The sequence below is a fragment of the Artemia franciscana genome, chromosome 14 (assembly GCF_032884065.1).
Source record: "Artemia franciscana chromosome 14, ASM3288406v1, whole genome shotgun sequence".
Lineage (NCBI taxonomy): Eukaryota > Metazoa > Arthropoda > Branchiopoda > Anostraca > Artemiidae > Artemia > Artemia franciscana.
The window spans coordinates 35390720-35414146 of record NC_088876.1 but is presented as its reverse complement, the minus strand read 5'-3'; the positions used below and the strand labels follow the sequence as shown (position 1 = coordinate 35414146).

At 36.8% G+C, this 23427-nt stretch overlaps 1 protein-coding gene across 1 annotated transcript in view; it reads right to left on the bottom strand.

Annotated features, from left to right (window-relative positions):
* Positions 1–23427, bottom strand: part of LOC136035649 (synaptojanin-1-like) — a 182981-nt gene that overhangs the window by 13004 nt on the left and 146550 nt on the right. Inside the window, exons 15-17 of the mRNA XM_065717555.1 lie at positions 14306–14443; positions 9063–9234; positions 4585–4769 (exon numbers count right to left, since the gene is read on the bottom strand). Coding sequence (XP_065573627.1) covers positions 4585–4769; positions 9063–9234; positions 14306–14443 — 495 coding nt within the window. The remainder of the gene's footprint in view (positions 1–4584; positions 4770–9062; positions 9235–14305; positions 14444–23427) is intronic.

Genomic DNA, 23427 nt, shown 5'->3' with positions numbered 1-23427 from the left:
CTAAAGAATATGAAAGTTGGAACTTGAAATGTTTAAAAAAATAAATATCGTACCGACTCTAAATATCGTACCAGTTTGAACGAAATATCGTTCAAACTGGACTTACTAGGAGTTTCAGAAACTCATATCCCAGGGATAGGAAGCATGACATTAGGCGATATAGAATTGGTATACTTAGGAAGGAAGGATGAGGTACATAGAGAGGGAGTAGGCCTCACAAGCTGCTAAGTTTAGTTTAGGCTGGGAAGGTACGAATAATATGAATACTAATCGGTCATTTTATGACTAAAAAGTTCAGGGTGTCAGTTATATAAGTATATGCTCCTGTAGAGCCTGTATGTCGGAACTAGTGGTTCTGATGAATTTTACTTACAGTTAAAGAAGCAAATATACAGGGTCTCAGGTAGAAATATGGTGTTTTTATTAGATTTTAATGCCCAGGTCGGTAGAAATAGGGATAGATGGTATCCTAGCCTAGGTAAATTTGGTGCAGGAAAAGAAAACAGCAATGGCTACAGAATGTTGCAATTTTGTAGGTATAACAATCTAGTTATAACCAACACGGTGTTTGGTTATAAGATAACCAAACACCAACATCAGTTAACATGATATTCGCGTGATGGTAAGACAGCAAACTTTATTGATTGTGTTACTATAAACCGAATATTGGCAGGATCAATATCAGATACTAAGGCATATAGGAGTGCTGTTATTGATGTTAAGAGTAAAGATTACCATTTGGTAGTGCCTAGGGTTAATTTAAAGTTGAAATTTCGAAAGAGTAACTACTTCCCGGGAAGTTAAGATGAAAGTAGCAGTAGTGGTAGTAGAACAATTTTATTAGAAATAAACATTTCTTAATCAATAGCACAACATAAGGGAAGCTTGCGAGGCTGTGCTAAATTCAAAGAAAATAAAGAGACAATATGGAGAATAAGAAAATATGGCAACCTGTAGTAGATTACAGGATGAGAATTGGAGAGACAATTTTTCAGAAGCAGTTGAATATTAAACTGGAGAGTTTAAAATTTGACAATGTGGAAGATAGAATTGGAAGGAGGAAGGTGGAAGATGGAATTATTTCAGGAAAACAATTTGTGAAGTTCCTGATGGTGTCTTACGGAAGAAAGTTAAGAATACAGCTAGGGATATTAGTGAAAAAGCTTTATGTTTAATAGTGAGGAGAAGGGGCTTGCTCTGAGTGATAGATCATCTGAAAACAAAAGACATGTAAAGAAAGTGGAAAAAACATTAAAATATGAACTAAGGAGGTGTGAAGTGGAGCAAATGGATAAAATTGCCATGGATCTAGAAGATGTAGCTATACGGCATATTAGTAAAATATTGTACTGGCGCGCTAATAAATTGAGAGAGAGTAGTCAATCTAGACATGTCCCAGTTAAAGATAAGAAAGGGGCCACAATTAGTGATAAGGAAAGAGTTAAAGAGATATGGGCAGAACATTTTGAGAATGTGCTAAACCAAGATAGAGTTGCAGGAAAAGATATAGAAGAAAACGATAAAATTTGTGATACCTTGGATGTGAAGGAAGATTTGTTTTGTGAGGAAGAATTAGCAATAGTACTAAAAGGATTTTAAAATAATAAGGCTCCAGTTGCTGATAGTGTGGCAAATGTGTTTCTTAAATATGGCGGCTCTGAGGTTAGAAATAAACTATTTCAGATTATAAATATGATTTTGAAAAGGGGGAAATACCTAGCGATTTCTGGAAAACCTTAATTAAACCACTGTATAAGAAAGGTGATAAGAGTGACGGTGATAATTATCGAGGCATTATTCTGGTCTCTCGAGGTAGCAAATTACTTAGCAATATGATACTTTTTAGACTGAGATGTGCTGTAGACAAAGTTTTAAGAGAGGAACAGCGTGGTATTCGAAAAAGTAGAGGATGTGTCGACCAAATTTTCACACTTAGGTTAATAATTGAGAAGTGCCTGAGATATCAAACACCTTTATTTTTCAGTTTTATAGATTATGAGCAAGCGTTCGATTCTGTTGATAGAAGAGCTTTAGCAAAGGTTTTATCCTTGTATGGTATCCCCCTTTATATGGATCATTTTGATGGATTTGTCTTAAGAAGCACAGGAAAGACAATGGGAAACCATGGAATCCAATGTGGAGGAAAAAATCTCCTGGACTTAGATTATGCTCATGATTTAAGCATTCTAGATCAAAATGTGAGCTAAATAAATGAATTTTTAAAGGTTTTACGAGTTCAGGGTGTTAGAATAGGTTTGAAAATAAATGTTAAGAAGACTAAGTCACTAAGGCTAGGAATAAGTGAAGATGAAAAAGTGACGTTGGGTAACGAAAAGATTGATAGGTTGGACAGCTTGACTTACCTTGGTAGCATTATTAGTAAAGACGTTGGGAGGAGTGAAGATGTTAAAAGTAGAATAGATAAGGATCAGAGTGTTTTTTTTCACAGTTAAAAAAGTTTGGAAGAATAAGAAGATAAGTCTGCAAACCAAGATTAGAATATTGGAAGCTACAGCGATGACAATGGTCAAATATGGCTCTCAAGCATGGCTGCTTTGAAAGGGTAAGGGTAAAGATCCTCCAGAGCCATTGCTGGCGCATAGGGCGTCGAATCGACGTTCCAGTTGCTGCTTTGAAAAGCGGATGAATATTTGCTAGATGCTTTCCAGAGGAATTGCCTACTGTTCTGGGTACCCGACTGACTGGTCGTATTTCTAACAGTAGGCTGTACGAAAAGTGTGGTTCAATCCCGCTTTCTAGGGCTATAATGAGAGAAAGGTTGAGATGGCTAGGACACGTTCTGTGTATGAAGCATGATACGGATGAAAGAAGAATAAAGGAAGACGATTTTATCACCTTTATTCAGCATATTTTTAAAGAATTCAAGAAAGTTAATGAACCGTGTAAGTCAATGGACGGAAACTTGCTGTGACCCCGAAAGTGATTATTTTATTCAGTTTAAATATATTGTGTTTTAATTTTAATACTTTATTTTCTCTACTGATGATGATGACTGACTCTATTATCGAAATATCTAGAGCTTTTGTATATGTTTTTAACAAATTTATATAAGGACATTGATTGGTAGTTTTCTTCTAGTAAAAATTATCTTCGTCTGTCGGAACCTTGTCTAACACTACAAAAAATCAATGGAAACGATCTAGGATATAATCAAAATTTAAAAACATAAGCGAACCCCGGGCTGGAGAGTCGGGGCGGTATTAAATCGTTAGCATAATAATAGTCAAGTGATAGTCGGTAAACATCATAGTCTTAGTAGAGTGGTAGTCATAGTCAAGTGATACTCAAAACAATAGTAAAGTAATCGAATCACAAACCGACCTACTAACCGTATCTCAAACAGTAGACTGTACGAAAAATGTAGTTCAATCCCGTTTTCTAGGGCTATAATGAGAGAAAGATTGTGATGGCTAAGACATGTTCTGCGGATGAAGGATGACAGATTGCCAAAGATTGTCCTTGTCGGCCAACCATCGAGGGCCAAGGGAAAAGCAGGTTGTCCCTGACTGGGGTTGGATGATGTCATAAGGAAAGATTAAGGGAAACCAGAACTTCCTGGGAGATTGTAGAGGGGGCTTCGGATAGATTGGGACAGAGAAGGAGCCTGCGTAGCTGTGTTTGCCTCAGGCAACTTGGTGCTGTAGTGAGTTGTTAGTAGTAGTAGTATATATTTCGGTTTCTATTGAGCCGAGCGACGATTATAGAAGTTGACTTAAAAACAATGAAGTTTCACGTTTTTAGACTATAAATAGTCTAACATGGAATAGGGGCCTGAAACTACCATCTATTCTAAGCATAAAAAGTCAAATCTTGCTAGGGCAATAGCAACGGAGTCCATCCTAGGATCGACTAGTGCACATTTAGGCACCTATTTATGATTTATACCGATGTATTCAAAAGGAAGAGGTAAGGCGAAAAAGGACAATGAGCGAATAATATTGGTCAAGTACATACCATAAAAGAAAAGGACTAGGCAAGGCCGTATCCAGGGCGAGGGAAGTTTTAAGGGTTTAAATCCCTTGAAATTTATTTCCGACTCGTAAAAACGTAACAAAAATGCATATAAACCAATTTTTGATGCGTTTCTCTCCCCCCCTAAACAAAATCCTGAATATGCCCTTGGGACTAGGACACTAGGTTTCGAAAATGAATTTCAAATGTTTATAAAATTTATCACGAAAAATTACGAAACTTGTTACTACGGGTTAGACTTGAGTATAACCTCTATAAAATAGGAACATATAAGCACAAAAAGACAAGGAGTTTGGGATTTCTATAGACGCACACTTTGGGGGGAGATACAGGCAGAGTAAGTGCATAATTCTGCCTTAGTTTTTGTGTCAAAGAAAAGATTAAAATTTTGGATTCGATATTTTTCTTAGTTTTTTTTTTTTAGCTAAAACCATGCAACAAATGAATTATATTTCAAACTTTCCAGATTTTTTAGCCTGGCATTAGGAAATTTTTACTATTTAGCTATTAAGCCTAATACTAGGAAATACGATCTGAACGCGCCGTCGATGCATACACGCGTTTTGAGTTATAGTAAGTTAAATTACTTACTTGAATTTCGACGGTACCATCTTGGGGGCCCACTCTTCTTATAACATCCGAGATAACATCCTCTCTAGCGTCTTCATCAACTCGAAGAGCGTCGACATCGAATGTTGCAATGACAGGACGGTGATCACTCTGTTTTAATTCAGCTCTTCCGTAAAACACTACCTTGCATGGGGACCAATCAGGGCCTGTTTCATTAATTTTTAATGAAAAATTTATTAGGCAAATAAATAATGGGTCATTTTATTAGGTAAGTTGAAAAAGTACTATGGAGTTCTTTCCAGAGTTGAAGGCCAATTTGAAAAAAAAAAAAAAAAAAAAAAACACTTGGTCGGCTCCCCATGTCTATTTTCTGGTGCCATTATGGACGTTTTTATCACGTCAAAACGTCAACAAATTCGGTCGGTCTTAGTCAAATTTCGTATTTTCTTCGTGTTCCTATTTGGTCTCGTAACAGTTACATCTCCAAACGTTACGGAGTTTTTGAGATATGTGATAAGATGAATGTTTTAGAAGGCAGATTCAGACAGCGATGTGAATCAGCCGTAGTTTTTTCGTTGGGTTTTATTAATGGTTTGTGAGTCATAGTTAGTGCATTGTTTAGTGCTTTCGATGATAAGTGTTTTTATTACGTATATTTCTTTTCCCGTACTCCTCTTTTTTTTGGTATGTATAGAGGGTTCAGGTAAATTATTATTATTATTAATGGGATTAACGTACTTCTTCCGTTTATAGTCAGTTTAAAGAAAATCGAACTAAAAATTTCCGAAGACATAATTGTATGACAAAAAAAAAGAAGAAAAGAAGTGACATTTAATGATAGTTCTTCTTATATGAACGATAGAACTTTTGCCACTGGAAATACAAATTAAGCGACAAGGAATTTAAAATTAGAGTACAGTTGCAATCATGTTTACCAGAGTTGAGGTGCAACATTCCAAAAAGAACTGTAGTATGTTTTTTTTTTTTTTTTTTTTTTTTTTTTTTTTTTTTTTTTTTTTTTTTTTTTAGATTTGCATGCTTTATTTCAATAAACATGAGATATTCAGTACCTGACTTTGCGGTAAGGTACCTCCTAAAATAGATAAGGAAATAGGTGTAAGTAAAAAAAAAAAAAATCTACTTGCTCTTTTAACGGATTAAATAAAAAAACAACAAGTTTTTCAACTGCAAGTAAGGAGCGACATTAAAACTTAAAACAGACAGAAATTATTCCGTACACGAAAGGGGTTGTCCCCTCCTCAACTCCTGGCTGTTTATGTTAAAGTTTGACTCTTTTTGACAACTCTACTTTTTAAAACAACAAAAAGCTTTAGCGTAAAGAGTGAGGCGTTGAAGGGGGGGCAACCTCTTAGATTTTCCAAATTAACACCCCTCTCCAGCTCCGCCAAAGAGAATGGATCCGTTCCAATTATGTCAATCACGTATCTAGAGCTTGAGCTTTTTCTTCCCATCAAGTTTCATCCCGATCTCTCCACTCTAAGCGTTTTCCGTGATTTCTGTTTCCCTCCTCATACCCCCTATGTCCCCGGATCCAATTCGAGTCGAAAATGGAGCATCTGAGACATAATATCCTTCTATATATCAAATTTAATTAAGATCTGGTCACCCGTTCGTAAGTTAAAAATACCTCATTTTTCCAAATTAATCCCCCCCCCCAACTCCACCAAAAAGAGCATCTTAGACTTGTTTCTATTCTTCCCATTCAGTTTCATCCTGATCTCTCCGCTTTAAGTATTTTCTAAGATTTCCGGTTCCCCCACCAAACTGCCCCCCCCCCCAATGACGCTGGATCCGCTTGAGATTTAAAATAAAAGATCTGAGTTACGAGGTCTTTCTAATTATGAAGTTTCGTGAATATCCGATCACTCCTTCGTAAGTTAGAAAAACGTCATTTTTTCTAATTTTTCAGAATTAATCCCCCCCCCCCAATTGAGCGTATCCGTTCCAAGTATGTCAATCACGTATCTAAGACCTCTGATTATTTTCCTCACCAAGTTTTTCATCCCGATCCCTCCCCTCTAAGCGTTTTCCATGATTTTAGGTCCCCCCCCCCAAACTCCCCCCAATGTCACCAGATCCGGTCGGTGTTTAAAATAAGAGCTTTGAGACACGATATCCTTCTAAATATAAAGTTTCATTGAGATCCGATCACCCGTTCGTAAGTTAAAAATATCTCATTTTTTCTAATTTTCAGAATTAACCCCCCCCCCCCCAAATACGCCAAAGAGAGCGGATCCGTCCCAGTTATGTCAATCATGTATCTAGGACTTGTGCTTATTTTTCCCACCAAATTTCATTCCGATCCCTCCACTCTAAGTCTTTTATTTTAAAGTAAAATTTAAGTCGAAATATTTTGGCCTCAGGAAAGGCAATGGTCCCAGGTAAAAGGGCAGGATGGGGGCCAACACATCTCAAGTCTACACCGAATCGCTTAAGTCGGCTTAGAACCGGACAGCAAGAAGTCCCCGGGACCTCCAGTAAAATAGAGGCTTTGTGCAATCCTGGGCCCATCTTGCTCACAACATGGTGTTCAGTACTTGGAGATGCTCTTCTATCAACAAGAGTCAAAATCCTGCACAGACAGTCTAAAGCTTATTACCTCCTACTCATTATATATTCATACCTACTAATATTGTGCTACTACGGAGAGGCAGCCCATAGTATATAAATTAGTTAGGAAGAGGTTTTTCAGCCCGAAAACACCGACCAAAACAGACCAAACCCAGAAGAAATATTCAATAATCAAAGTCCTGTGCGAACGCTGTGTCGTTTACTAGGCTATAACTTCCTCGAGGGAGTGCCACTCCTCAAGTGGGAATACAGTTGGCCGCAAGATCCCCAGACTTGCAGGTACCCCGAAAGGGTCGAGACAGCTCTTTGCAGAGGCCAGTTTCCATGGGTCTGGATCTTACACCCTGTCGCAGTTGTCCCCCTATAGAGGATCCTCCAACTATGGTGTTCTGCATCACCATGCAATTTGGTCCATTACTGGGAAAAAAGATTACCTACTACGGGAGAATTAAACTTTGAATTGAATTTAAAAGTACATAAATTACTCCCTTAAACATAATATTCCATTAAATAGGGAAAATCAATCGGCTTGGAATCACTTTGCAGCCTTTTATTTATGCTCGAACTTGACATGATTATTTTCTGTACTTAATTTCTTATTTTGCATTCAAAATCATAGACTAAATCACCTCTTGCTTTACAATAGCCTGATTACCAACCAGTTGCTATCGAATGGTAAAATCGACGAGGAGTCACCCGTTGTTTCGTGTGGCTAAACGACAGCATATACTAAACTTTATCAAGAAAACCGGAGATATTCTGTCAGTATTATAATCTATTTTCATTAACCTATCATTCTATTTATTTTATTCATCTTTCAACGTACCTTAGAAATTGATATGGTAAAACCGTTGCGTTTACCGACGTAAAACGAAATTCTAACAGGTCGAGGTTTCAGTGGTTGTCGCTTAAGTTGGTCACAGATTTCATCTTCTTAATTTATATTATTATCGTATGAACTGGTAAAGAAATATATGGCTTCTCCAAGGAAAACAGCTTGCAATTGTAGATAATATTTTGCAGCCTAGAATAGGGCCTAGAAGTCTAGAATAGCGCCTAGAGGTCTAGAATAAGGCCTATTAAGAAAGAGAGATGCTAGAGCAGAAAGAGACTAATTTTTCGATTGTCAATTATACGCTTATTTTCCATCGTTTGGTTCGTGTTTCTGACAATCCATCCCCAGACCCCCCTCTAATGGTCTCATATAGCCTTAGGCTATGTAGATAAAAATTTTAGCCTTAGGCTATGAAAACCGATTCAAAACAGATGAAAATGGCAAAAAAAAGAACAAACAAGGAAATGTGGTTCACTGATGCTTACTGCATATTATAAAGTGAGAATTCCATTTTTTTTGGTGAGTTTTTTTTTTATATAGAATAGGGCTAAATGAGACTATAAAAGGAGGGCTGGGAATGAATAGCCAAAAACACGAACCAAACCATGGAAACAAGCATAAAATTAGCAATATAAAAATGTTTCTAGCATGGTTCTGGCATTCTAGCATGTTTCTAGCATGAAGAATGGTTCTAGCATGACTCTTTTTGGAGAGGCCCAATTTTAGACCTTAATAGCATTAACTTTATTCTTTTCAGACATTGAATTTACACAATAATCCAGTAAAAACGTAGCACTTTGCGACAAAATTTTACTAGCTTAATTTGCTTTCTGAGTCACCAGAAATAAAACGGTGGGGGGGTTGAGGAGCCCCCCCCCATGTAATCTGTTTTCTTTTGAACCAATCTTGAGGAGGGGATTTGCGCTCTTTTATGTGCACAGATATGCACTAGATTATTGTAATAAAAGCTTTTTTAAGGCTTAATTTGATTCCCCCTCTTAAAACTACACTCTCCTCTTGCAAAAAAAGTTAAAGATTGATAAGAAACGATTCTAGGACAAAATTTACCAACCTATATCTCCAAACTTCCTTCGTCTTAATAAAACACGATCTGTCCACGCTGGAATTCGACACTTTTCACTTGTATCATAGTCATCAGAAAAAAGATCATATTTGTATGTCGGAGGGAAGTTGATTTCACCTTCTATGTAGTCTTGAAAGACCAGACCACGATTCTGATTAGCCTATAAAAAAGATCTTTAAAAAAATATGCCTATAAATCTTTTTACAATAAATATACCCTAAATCATCTCACTTTTCTTGAAATGACTATTTTAGCGAACCCTTACCCGATTTTTCTAACTTTTTTTTTCTGGGGCGGGGGGATTAGCTTGAGGTACTATATCAATAGTTCAAAAATACAAATCTCCCATATTTTGATGGGAAATAGGCACCATTTTTGTTAAGATTGTATTTTAAAAAGCGACCTTTTGAATATAACAGTTTTAACTTATCAAAAAAATTTCTATTTTTTTGGAGTTTCCCCAAATTTTGCTGTTCGAAAACTAGATTCTTCAAAAATTAACATCAACAAAAATTGTTGATTGATATTCAGTGCTAGATAAGGAAAAAAAAATATCACAAGCCCCGAAGAGCGGAATCCGAATTTTGGGATAAAAAAAAAACAAACAAAGCAGTATAACAATAGAACAAAACTTAAAATTAAATATACTTAAAACAGACCGAAGAATGCAAAGTTAACTTTAATAAAAATGAACAGATAATTCTTTTACCATTATTAAAACTATTGTTTTATTAAATAAAAAAACAAGTTTTTTTTTAAATGAAAGTAAGGAGCGACATTAAAACTTAAAACGAACAGAAATTACTCCGTATATGAAAGGGGCTTTTCCTTCTCAACGCCCCGCTCTTTACGCTAAAGTTTGACTCTTTCTCTTAACTCTACATTTTAAAACAGTAAAAACCTTTAGCGTAAAGAGCGGGGCGTTAGGAAGGAAAAACCCCTTTCATATACGGAGTAATTTCTGTTCGTTTTAAGTTTTAATGTCGCTCCTTACTTTCATTTAAAAAAACTTTTTTTTGTTTAATTTCTGAACGTTTTTGAATCAATGCATGTTTTGATTTTGGCTCTCCGCAGAGGAATAATTAAAACGAAATTTGTATATTTATTTTTTTGGCTAAATGGCTTTCTCATAATTTTGACCGAATGATTTTGAGAAAAAAAGAGCGGGGGAGGAAGCCTAGTTGCCCTCTGATTTTCGGTTAATTAAAAAGGCAACTAGAACTTTTAATTTTTTGGGAATCTTTTTATAAGTAAAAGATATACGTAACTTATAAATTAGCTTACGTAAAGAACTATTGTATTCTCATGTTTTTATTACATATATGAGCGGGTTCGCCCCCTCGTCAGTACCTCGCTCTTTACACTAAAGCTTAAATTTTGTCCCAATTCATTAAGAATGACCCCTGAATCACAAAAGCCGCAGAACAAATAGTTGAAATTACTAAAAATACTTTAGCGTAAAGAGCGAGGTATTAGGAGGAGGTGAGCCCCTCATATGGGTAATAATTTCTGTTCGTTTTAAGTTTTAATACTGCTGCTTACTTCCAGCTGAAAAAAAAACTTTTTGATATTTATTTTTTCATTGTTTTTTTTTTAAGTAATGCTAGTAAATCCTGCGCTCCCTTCATGGAAATTTTCTTCCCCCATGACAAATTCCTCGATGAAAAAGTTCCCCCAGCATATCCCCCTCTTCTCAACCCCAACCTCCAACCAAAAAATCCTCCTGAAAACGCCTGTACACTTCAGAATAACCATTACTATATGTAAGCACTGATCAAAGTTTTGAACTTGTAACCCCTCCCACAGGGACTGTGGGGGAGTAAGTTGTCCCCAAAGACATAGTTATGAAGTTTTTCAAATACGCTGAATAAAATGGCTATCTCAGAATTTTGATCCGTCGACTTTGGAAAAATAATTAGCGTGGGAGGGGGCCTAGGTGCCCTCCAATTTTTTTGGTCACTTAAAAAGGGCACTAGAACTTTTCATTTCCGTTATAATGAGCCCTCTCGCAGCATTCTAGGACAACTGGGTCGATACGATCACCACTGGGAAAAAAAAACAACAAAAAAAACAAACAAATAAACACGCATCCGTGATCTGCCTTCTGGCAAAAAATTTAAAATTCCACATTTTTGTAGATAGGAGCTTGAAACTTCTACAGTAGGGTTCTCTGATACGCTGAATCTGATGGTGTGATTTTCGTTAAGATTCTATGACTTTTAGGAGGTTTCCCCTCCTATTTTCTAAAATAACGAAAATTTTCTCAGGCTCGTAACTTTTGATGGGTAAGACTAAACTTGATGAAACTTATATAAATAAAATCAGCATTAAAATGCGATTCTTTTGATGTAGCTATTGGTACCAAAATACCATTTTTTAGAGTTTCGGTTACTATTGAGCCGGGTCGCTCCTTACTACAGTTCGTTACCACGAACTGTTTGATCAAATTCACCAATAAAAAAAAAGCTTACACCACGTCAAAAGATTAAAAACAAATAAAACTTACACGTTTAAGCAATCGTCAAGTCATCGTCATCGTCAAATTTCAATTTATTGTCAAGAAATTCCTTAGCAAGGAATTGTCAAGAAATTCCGCAGTTTAATGAAAACTGCGGAAACGAGGGGACCTAGGACGCGTTAATATTCGATCATTAACGAACATTAACTTTCATGGAGATTCCGGGGAACCCAGTTTTTTTTGAGATAATTGAAACACTTCCCACATTGCATGTGTTTATGACAAGGATTTTTCAACAGAGTGGTTGTGACAATTTTTAAAGCTTTAAACAGAACACAGTGTTACTTTTAGATAGGAGCAGATAAAGTAAAAACTGTTTTTTTGGATTATTGATTGTCACGGAGGACCAGTTGTTGGTGCAAATATGGTTGGATTGTTGGCCCAAGATACAGCGAATCAGTTTTAATGTAAAAAATTCAGTTTCCCAGGCATATTTGTGAGCAAGGAAAGAGGATGTATTGAATTTTGACAGAAAAAAAAACTATTTCGAGGTGCAAATATGATAGAAGTTTTACTGAAACATACTCCATTAAGGTCTTAAATTAGCTGTTTTATCCTTCAGACCAAAAATGAAGTGATATACCTCGCATTTTCCATTGGTTTACAAGAGAAAAAAGTTTCAAGATCTTTCTGCATGAACACAAACAACAGGTAGAAGAATTGGAAATTTTTTGTAAGACAGTGGAACTCCAACCCCAAATGAATATTCGAAATGAATATTAAGTTTCGAGAAAAACACAAATGAATATATGTACATAAAAAATTTCATTAAAATACGACCTTTAAAAATAAAAATATTTTTTAAACAGTTCTGGAGTCCTGATTGACTGCTGTCAACCAGGACTCTGAGAAAGAGTCCTGGTTGAACTTAATTGAAACGAGGATTCCAGGACTGTTTTAAAAAGATTTTTGCTAAGGATGGCCCTTGGATATAAGGTCGAAATATTCATTTATGGCTAGAGCTGCACTGTCTTACAATAGTGCTCCCAATCGTTCTATCTGTTGTTCGTGTTTTACAAGGTAGTGTGGTCTTCGTCGTTATTTGCTCTTTCTAGGGTATTTCTTTGATTCAAGATGTAAATGAAAATCGGCGAAAGATTGTAGGATGTGGTAGAATATCGGCTCCGTGATTTATATTTCAGTTATGTACGAGATGGAAGTGCTACAGGAGTACTGGTCCCAATCATCGCCAATCTTCATTAACTCCAATGAAGAAAATATGCCTCTGTAATTACGACCAAAACGATTGAGATCCAGTTGAATATCTTGAATCATCTTTCTCACATTCCAGCACAGGCTTAAAAAAATATCAGATGTTCCCTTTGGTTTTGAACACAACAATCCCGGATAGTTTAAATTTAGGTGAGACAAGGAAATTTTTGGGAAAATTTAGCGTGGCAAGGGGCCACTACTTTTGCCTTGTGTGTGGATGTGTGAATGAGGATTTCTTTCATTTTGTATCCGAGTGCGAGGAGCTGTCTGAGTTGCGGAATGAATGTTTTGGACGAACGTTTGGGAGTGAGTATTGGTTAATTTAGCGGATGGCTAAGAGGAATGCATATGCTATTAAACAGTTGTGTAAGTTTATTCGTTTGGGGATTAAACATAGGAAATTATGCTTGAGGGGATAGCTTGTTATGGTTTGAATTTTGAATTAAATTTTATTATGGTGATTGTTTGTTGGTTAAAATACTGGACTTTTTTTTTGAATTTCTATTTATAGAGTTGCATTTTGTTCCTCAAGCTTTGTTTGTAGGCTGCATTTTATGTTGCTTCGACTCGCAGGCGTTTTGCAATAAATTTTAACTACCTTACCCATTTTTTGTTGATAGAGAGAGAAATCTTTATTTAAAAGACAGAAAATTACAAATAAATACCCCAAAAAGGCCTCTGTGGCTTTCAGAAGATTAAACACTAACAGCAATTTAACATGTGGCCAAACGATCGGGGTCATACCCAGGCATTTAGTCTAAAACAGGAAGTTCTTCAATAAGGGAGCTGGGCAGTTTTTAATGTTGAACAATCAGCCTTGCGTGTTTTTTGTGTTGTAATAAATTTCTATTGAACATGGAGGCTTTCATTATCTTTTGTGGTGAGTGACAGAGATAAGTCTTCCATACATCTAGATCACTAGTTCCCAACCAATTTTGGGCCATGCCCCACCTAGGCGTTTCTAAAATTGTGATGCCCCCCTCATGATATTTGAATTTTGTTATTCAAAACTTTGCGTGTATTCACCTGAAGGAAGTTTAAAAGCCCATTAACTTGGTGGGTTTTTTTTTGTCGTCTCCTAGGCATATTTTATACTAATGTAAATTATTGTTTGTATGTCAACACATTTTTTATACAATGCGTAACGTCAATGCAATACTATCCTGTCCCTTATTTGCTCTTACCTTAAGAGCCTTCTATCTTATCTTAAATGCGTATAAATGTGATGTCATTCACATGATTTTTTTATTATTTCAAAATCAAGGGTATAAAGTATAGTCAGCAAAAGGGTGGACGCCCTGTCCATGATCTACAAAAATATTGCCATGCCCCACCGGTGGGGCCTCCGCCCCATGTTTGGAACCCCTATTCTAGACGGTAAGAAACTGAATTCAAAAAGTATTAATTTATTTAGCAATTTTCCAAAAACTCGTTAAGCTTTTGACATTTTCTTTGTTCACCAATTTTTTTACATTACTTTTTATACTTTGAAGTTGCATACCTTAAGCTGATCGAATTCCAACATGCTGGGCCAATCCCCTTCAAAAATAGTTTCTTTCACTGTGTCTCTCTCCATGTCAATTCGGTAGTTGAAGTCCCCACACCATATCACATAATCATGAGAATGCAAGCTTCGTGCCTAGAAATATAAAAGTTTCAAATACTGCCAGTGTTTTTATCCTCGTTTGCCTCAAAAATTTCAACAAATTTACGTGTTGAATCGTGCACAAGGGGAATGGGTAGGTGGGGGGTGGAGACGGAATGGAGGACATTTCGGTCCCAGATCGTAAGATTTTTATGATGTAGGTTATATATCTTTGATACTCTTAACATAGTTCCCCTGTTCGTTTTTTTTTTTTTTTTTTTTTTTTTTTTTTTTTTTTTTTTTTTTTTTTTTTTTTTTTTTTTTTTTTTTTTTTTTTATACAATTCAGAAAAAGGCTTATGCCAGCTTTGCCTCTCACTGAGGCTACCTGTGTTGGCTTTTCTCCAATTAGCCATAGCTTGATGGCAACTTTCAAAAATTCAAAAATAAACGGATTCAATCCTAGGAAAAAAATTTTGCGCATGACCCGCCTTGATGAATATACTGTTTATATGATTAAGACTACATATCTTTGACAGTCTTATAGTGGTTCATCTATTTGCTTTTTGAGTTATACTCTTGAAATAAATTTTTACGTCTGTTTCTATCCTGACGAATATAACATTTATATGGTTTAGACTATATATCTCTGAAGCTCTTAATATAGTTTGCCTTTTCTCTTTTTATGGCACTTGGTATTAACCAAGTGACATATAGCAGTCGCCAATTCTGTCGGTCTGTCGGTCTGTCCCGGTTTTGCTACTTTAGGCACTTCCAGGTAAGCTAGGACGATGAAATTTGGCAAGCGTATCAGGGACCGCACCAGATTAAATTAGAAATAGTCGTTTTCCCGATTTGACCATCTGGGGGGGAGTGGGGGCCCGGTTAATTCGCAAAAAATAGAAAAAATGAAGTATTTTTAACTTATCAGCGGGTATTTGGATCTTAATGAAATTTCATGTTTGGAATGATATTGTGTCTTAAAGCTCCTATTTTAAATCCCGACCGGATCTGATGACATTGGGGGGAGTCGGAGGGGGAAAACCTAAAGTCCCGGTTTTGCTACTTTAGGCACTTCCAGGTAAGCTAGGACGATGAAATTTGGCAAGCGTATCAGGGACCGGACCAGATTAAATTAGAAATAGTCGTTTTCCCGATTTGACCATCTGGGGGGGGGAGTAGGGGCCGGTTAATTCGGAAAAATAGAAAAAATGAAGTATTTTTAACTTATGAGCGGGTGATTGGATCTTAATGAAATTTGATGTTTGGAATGATATTGTGTCTCAGAGCTCTTATTTTAAATCCCGACTGGGTCTGATGACATTGGGGGGAGTTGGAGGGGAGAAACCTAAAATCTTGGAAAACACTTAGAGTAGAGGGATCGGGATGAAACTTGATGGGAAAAATAAGCGCAAGTCCTAGATACATGATTGACATAATCGGAACTTATTTGTTCTCTTTGGGGTAGTTGGGGGGGGGGAGTAAGTCTTAAAAATTAGAAAATGAGGTATTTTCAACTTGCGAACGGGTGATCGGATCTCAATGAAATTTGATGTTTAGAAGGATATCGTGTCTTAGAGCTCTTATTTTAAATCCCGACCAGATCTTGTGATGGGGGCGGGGAGTTGGGAGGGGGAACCTAAAACTTGGAAAACACTTAGAGTGGAGGGATCGGGATGAAACATGGTGGGAAAAATAAACACAAGTCCTAGATAGATGATTGACATAAACGGAACGGATCCGCTCTCTTTTGGGTAGTTGGGGGGGGGGGGGGGGTTAATTCTGAAAAATTAGAAAAAATGAGGTATTTTTAACTTACGAACGGGTGATTGGATCTCCATGAAATTTGATTTTTAGAAGGATATCGTGGCTCAAAGCTCTTATTTTAAATCCTGACCGGATCTGGTGACATTGGGGGAAGTTTGGGGTGGGGAGACCTAAAATGATGGGAAACGCTTAGATTGGAGGGATTGGGATGAAACTTGGTTGGAAAAATAAGCAAAAGTCTTGCATACGTAATTTACATAATTGGAACGGATCCGCTCAATTGCGGGGGGGGGGGTAATTCTGAAATATAAGAAAAATAACGTATTTTTAACTTACGAAGGAGTGATCGGATATTCATGAAACTTCATATTTAGAAGGACCTCGTAACTCTGATATCTTATTTTAAATCTCAACCGGATCAAACGTAATTGGGGGGGGGGTAGTTGGGGGGGGGACCGGAAATCTTAGAAAATACTTAAAGCGGTGAGATCAGGATGAAACTGGATGGGAAGAATAGAAACCTGTCTAAGATACGTGACTGACATAACTGGACCGGATCTGCTCTCTTTGGTGGAATTGGGAGGGGGGAGGTAATTTTGAAAATTGAGGTATTTGTAACTTACGAAAGGGTGACCAGATCTTAATGAATTTGATATTTAGAAGGATCTTGTGCTATAAAGTTTAACTTTAGGTTCTGACCTTCTCACAATTTTTTTTTTTCAAGCTATACCCTTGAAATAAATTCTTGCGTATGTTCCTAACCTGATGAATATATAATTTTTATGATTTGTACTATATATCTCTAATAATCTTAATATAATTCGCCTTTGTTTTTTCTTTTTTCTCAAGTTATACCCTTGTCCGTACATTTCTTATGCATGTTCCTTGCCACGACGAATTTATTTTCACCTTTTTGGATTGAATCCTGTTAGTGAGAATTTTATGCAACGCAAACCTACGTTGTTACTGAGTAAAAGTACCCTTTTTCCAGTATGTTTGCCTAAAGGTATTGAAATGGAAAGGTCCCGGAAGAGGAATAGTAAAACATGAATAAGAATAGAAACAAAATTTCAGTCCTGAAAACGTGAATAAGAATGACAAAATCAGTCCTGAAAACGTGAATAAGAATGAAAAAATTTCAGTCCTGAAAACGTGAAAAAGAATAAGAAAATTTCAGTAAAAAGGTACAAAAAGGTAAAAAAAACTAAAAAACTAAAAAAGCTAAAAAACTAAAAAAGCTAAAAAACTAAAAAGCTAAAAAGAAAAAAAAAAATAAAAAAAAGGAAAAAAACTAAATAATAAAGGAGGAAAACATAAAAATAATTTGTATGTGTGTTATGTCTGTCTGTCTGTCTGTCCGCATATGACGTCTGAATTATGAATTATTTCATCATAGTACAAAAAACTAAAAAGAAAAAAAAACTAAAAACTAATAAAAAAAACTAAAAAAGCTAAAAAACTAAAAAAATAAAAAAAAAAAATAAAATAAAAAAAGCAAAAAGACTAAAAATAAGGAGGAAAATAAAACTAAAAAAAACTAAAAATAAAAATAAAAACTAAAAAGGTAAAAACTTCAAAAAAAACTAAAAAGAAAAAAGAAAAAAAAACTAAGAAAAAAGGTAAAAACCAAAAAAAAAAAACTAAAAAGAAAAAAAAGGGGAAAAACCAGAAAAATTTATTTCATCATATACCAATTCAAAAAACGAATGTATATACAGACCGGAACACCGGGACACAAATGACGACCGGGACACAGGGACACAACTACAACGGGGACACCGGGGTACAGGGGGATATATAATGACGACGGGGACACAGGAAGGTTCGATTAGCAATCATCATGAACAAAGCTCAAGGGCAATCATTAGAGTCATGAGGTATAACTAAAAAAACAGAAAAAGGTAAAAAACTAAAAACTAAAAAAAAGACCAATTCAAAAAGGAATGTATATACAGACCGGGACACCGGAACCCAAATGACGACCGGGACACCGGGACACAGGGAATATAAATGACGACCGGAACACTCAGAGAGAAGTTACAGACTAGGACACCGGGACACAAATGACAACCGGGACAAAGGGAATATAGATGACGACCGGGACACAGGGACACAACTACAACGGGGACGCCGGGAGGGCACAGGGGGATATATAAATGACGACGGCGACACAGGGAATGTTCGATTAGCAATCACCATCAACAAAGCTCAAGGGCAATCATTAGAATCATGAGGTATAGATCTGAATACGGATTGTTTTTTCCCATGGACAATTATATGTTGCATGTTCAAGAGTCGGTAAACCTGGCAATCTATTTATATGCACAGACAATGGGACAGCGAAGAATGTTGTATATTCGCAAGTTTTACGTAGTTAAAAACATATATATATATATATATATATTATATATATATATATATATTATATATATATATATATATATATATATATATATTCACAGGTGGGACACAGGGACACAACTACAATGGCGCGTAACTAATATGGCGCGTAACGACTTATGCGCACGGGGGGGCTTGGGGGGGCGCGAAGCGCCCCCACAAAACTAGGTGTTGGGGTGGCGCGAAGCGCCACCCCAACAGCTAGTCTATATATAAAATAAGTTGTCTGTGTGTCTGTCGAGTGACGACATGTCATCAGGTCGTCATGTCGTCATGAAGTTAGTTGTCGTTATGTTTGTTATGACGATGCCGTCGTTAAAGGTATTTAAGACATTCGTTCAGGGAAAAATGTTTAATTGTAAATGACTGAAGAACCTACAATGGCAACAGCCGAGGAAGCTGCTCAAAGAGTCTATGCCAAAAAACTTGCTGCTGATAGAGAAAGTAAGAAAAAGAAAGCGTGCCGAGGAATCACAAGAACAGCAAGAAAACAGGCTTGCGGCTGATAGAGAAAGTAAGAACCAGAAAGCGTTGCCGAGGAATCACAAGAGCAACGCGAAACCAGACTTGTTGCTAAAAGAGAAAGTGGAAAAAAGAAGGCGTTGCCGAGGAATCACAAGAACAGCAAGAAAACAGGCTTGCGGCTGACAGAGAAAGTAAGAAAAGAAAGCGTGCCGAGGAATCACAAGAGCAACCTGAAAATTATCGCCTGGCATTCAGGTACAGCCCAGTCGATGATTATAGCTTGAGTAGATGTGTTCAAATCGGACTATGTCTAAAATTTGTCCCTATTGCAAGGCCTTGAAATTCAATGGTGAAACAATGGGAATGTGTTTGCGCCTCAGGAAAAGTTGAACTTCCTCTATTGGCTGCACCACCAGAGCCATTGAAGACTTTGCTTACTGGAACTACGTCAGAATTTAAGCGTTTTTTTTTTTTATCACAGATCAGAAAGTATAACTCACGTTTCCAAATGACCCAAATCGAAAATTTAGTGCCCAAATCGAAAATCCAGATCAATTTATGCCTACTTTCAAAGTAAAAGGGCAAATTATCATAGAGCAGGGTCCCTTCTACCATTCTCAGGCGATAATCATAAATTTTTACAATTGTACCTCATCAGTGATAGAAATTCTGAATTGAATGCACGTTGCGAAATTTCTCCCGACGTTTGAAAGGACATCGTTTCCCAATTAGAACATCTTTTCCACGAAAATAATAATTTAGTACGTCTGTTCAAAACAACCATCGATTTGATGCCTACTGATACGCATAAAATTGTTATTTCCGCTGACAAAACGCCTCCTGGCCACCATGTGCGTAGATACAATGCTCCAACTATTGACGAAGTGGCAATTGTTATGGTCGGTGATCAGTTTTTTACCTCGAGATATTATTCTTCATAAGCGAAATGCTCAGTTGGTAAGAATTGCTTAAACTTATCGATGCTACGATGCCCTACAATATCCTATCATTTTTTGGGATGGAGCCGACGGCTATTATTTTAATATTAAATTGATGAATCCAGCCACTAACAAAGAAAAAAATAAGAAATGCAGTGCAATGCATTATTATTCCTATAGACTAATGATTCGGCAGGATGAAGACAATTATATTTTAAAATGCCGTCAATTGTTTCACCAATACGTCGTTGATATGTATGCAAAATTTAATCAGAACGTTTGCTATTTATACGTCTGAATCAGACCAAGCTCCGCTCTGAACAATACATTCATTTGCGAGATACAGTTGTAAATGACGGTAATGCTACAAACGTTGGAATATTAACGATTTTACCTTCGTCATATGCTGGCAGTCCCCGTCATATGCATGAATATACTCAAGATGCTATTGCGTATGTTCGTCTCTATGGTCGTCCAGATTTATTTATTACATTTACATGTAATCAATCTTAGGACGAGATACAGCAGCTTTTACTTCAAGGACAATCGGCGGTTCATAGACATGACATTACGGCCCGTGCCTTCCGCAAAAGTTGAAATCACTGATAAACTACATAGTAAAACTTGAAGTGTTTGGGTCAGTGCGATGCTGGATGTACTCAGTGGAATGGCAAAAACGAGGATTGCCACACGCACATATACTAATCTGGCTACATTATAAAATTACTTCTAACGAAATTGATGATCGCTGAAATACCTGTCGATAAGGGGTTATATGATATTGTAGTAAAAAATATGATACATGGACCTTGCGGTGCACTGAACGAAAATTAACCATGCATGGCCAAAGGAAGGTACACAAAGCAATATCCTCGACTCTTAGTACCCAACACAATTACTGGCAATGATGGTTACCCACAATATAGAAGAAGATCTACTGAAGATGGCGGTAAAACAGCAATAATAAAGAAGCGTAACGGTACCACCATCGAAGTAGATAACCAGTGGGTTGTTCCATATTCCCCATTATTATCAAAAACATTAATGCACACATAAACGTTGAATACTGTAACTCCGTAAAGGCAATCAAATACATATGTAAATACGTCAACAAAGGCAGTGACATGGCAGTTTTTGGCTTGCAGTCCGAAATCAAAGATATCGACGAAATCGTACAATATCAGGCTGGAAGACACATAAGCAGTAATGAAGCTGTTTGGCGAATTCTTTCATTTCCGATACATGAACGTAGTCTAGCTGTTGTTCACTTAGCGGTACATTTAAAGAATGGTCAACGTGTTTATTTTTCGGAATCCAACGTGCAACAAAGAGCCCTGAATCCACCGGATACAAATTTAACTGCTTTCTTTTCGCTATGCAAAAATGATTCTTTTGCAAAAAACTGCTGTATACTGAAGTGCCTTCGTATTACACGAGGAATACTAAAAATAAAATATTTGAACGTCAAAAAAAGGGTAAGTCAGTCGACGGCCAACCTACCATCTTCAAAGATACCACGATAGAAAGACTCTACACCGTTCACCCAATCAACATGAATGCTTCCTTTCTATGCCTGCTTTTGGTGAATGTACCCGGTCCGACGTCCTTTGAGTATTTGAGAACTGTAAACGGTACTATACATGACACTTACCGTAGTTCATGGCAAACTCTGAATTTATTGGAGAATGACCAACACTGGGATAACGCATAAATGACGCGTGCGAGACGTCAACCTCCAAGTCAAATTCGTGCATTGTTTGGCATCATAATAACAACTTGCTCTCCATCAGCTCCTAAAGAGTTATGGGAAAAATATAAATCAAAAATGTCCGAAGATATACTCCATCGAAAATGGTTAGAGATATCAGATATGTCTTTTGATTTTACATCAGAAATTTATAACTACACTTTAGTTATTATAGAAGATTTGTGCGTATGTATGGCAAACAAAACCTCTTCAGGATTTGGGAATGCCTTCACCTAATCGTACCGCTGCTGTTTCGACATGTGTAGAATTGGATCGTGAACAATGTTACAGTACGAGTGATCTGTTGTCGCATGTACAAAACAACATTTCCAAGTTAACGTCGGAACAAAAAGACATTTATGATACGATAATGCATTGTGTCGATAACAGCGTTGAGAAATTTTCTTTTTGGATGCGCCAGGAGGTACTGGTAAAACGTTTGTGATAAAACTGATTCTGGCATCAATTCGATCAAAAAATGATATAGCGTTGGCAATTGCGTCATCCGGAATAGCCGCAACGTTGCTGCCTGGTGGAAGAACTGCTCAGTCCGCTTTTGAAATTGCCTCTGAATTTGCATTCTACAGAAACTCCCACGTGCAATATTTCCAAATCATCTGGGATGGGTAAAGTATTGCAGCTATGCAAACTTATTATTTGGGACGAGTGCACAATGGCACACAAAAACATCGCTCGAGGCTCTGGATCAATGTTTGAAAGATTTGCGAGGGAATTCGAAACCCTTGGCAGCACATTAATATTGCTTGCGGGAGATTTCAGGGCAAACATTACCTATAATACCTAGATCAACCCCTGCAGACGAAATGAATGCTTGCCGAAAAATTCTAATTTATGGGCACACGTAAAAACATTAAAATTAACTACAAATATGCGTGTCCGATTGCAAAACGATGACTCTGGTCAAACATTTTCAGATCAATTGCTGGCAATTGGAAACGGAAAGCTCCCAGTAGACTCAATTTCAGGACGTATACAACTACCTGCTGAATTCTGTAATTTAGTGACGTCCATAAATGAATTGATTGAAAAAGTATTTCCGAATATTCTAAACAATTATAAAAATAATAAATGGCTAAGTGAAAGAGCGATTCTTGCACCCAAAAAATATAGACGTCCACGAAATCAACAATATTGTTTTGACCAAGATTCGAGACCAGGCAGTCCTTTACAAGTCAGTCGACACAGTTTTGGAACCAAATGAGGCGGTTAATTATCCATCTGAAATTTTAAATTCCGTGGATCTTTCAGGGTTTCCACCACACGTGCTACAACTAAAAATAGGCGTACCAATAATACTGTAAGAAATATCAACCCACCAAAGCTTTGCAATGGCACGCGACTTGCCGTAAAAAAACAGTGGAAAACGTAATAGAGGCCACAATCTTGACAGGGCCTTTTGAGGGTGAGGCTGTTCTTATTTCCTCGCATTCCCATGATTCCAACGGATCTGCCTTTTCAATTAAAAGATTGCAATTACCAATTCGATTAGCATTTGCAATCACCATCAACAAAACTCAAGGTCAATCATTAGAAAAATGTGGTATAGATCTTAATACTGATTGTTTTTCCCATGGACAATTGTACGTTGCATGTTCGAGGGTCGGTAAACCTGACAATCTATTTATATGCAGCGACAATTTGGACAGCGAAGAATGTTGTATATTCGCAAGTTTTAACGCAGTTAATGTGTATTGTATCTAT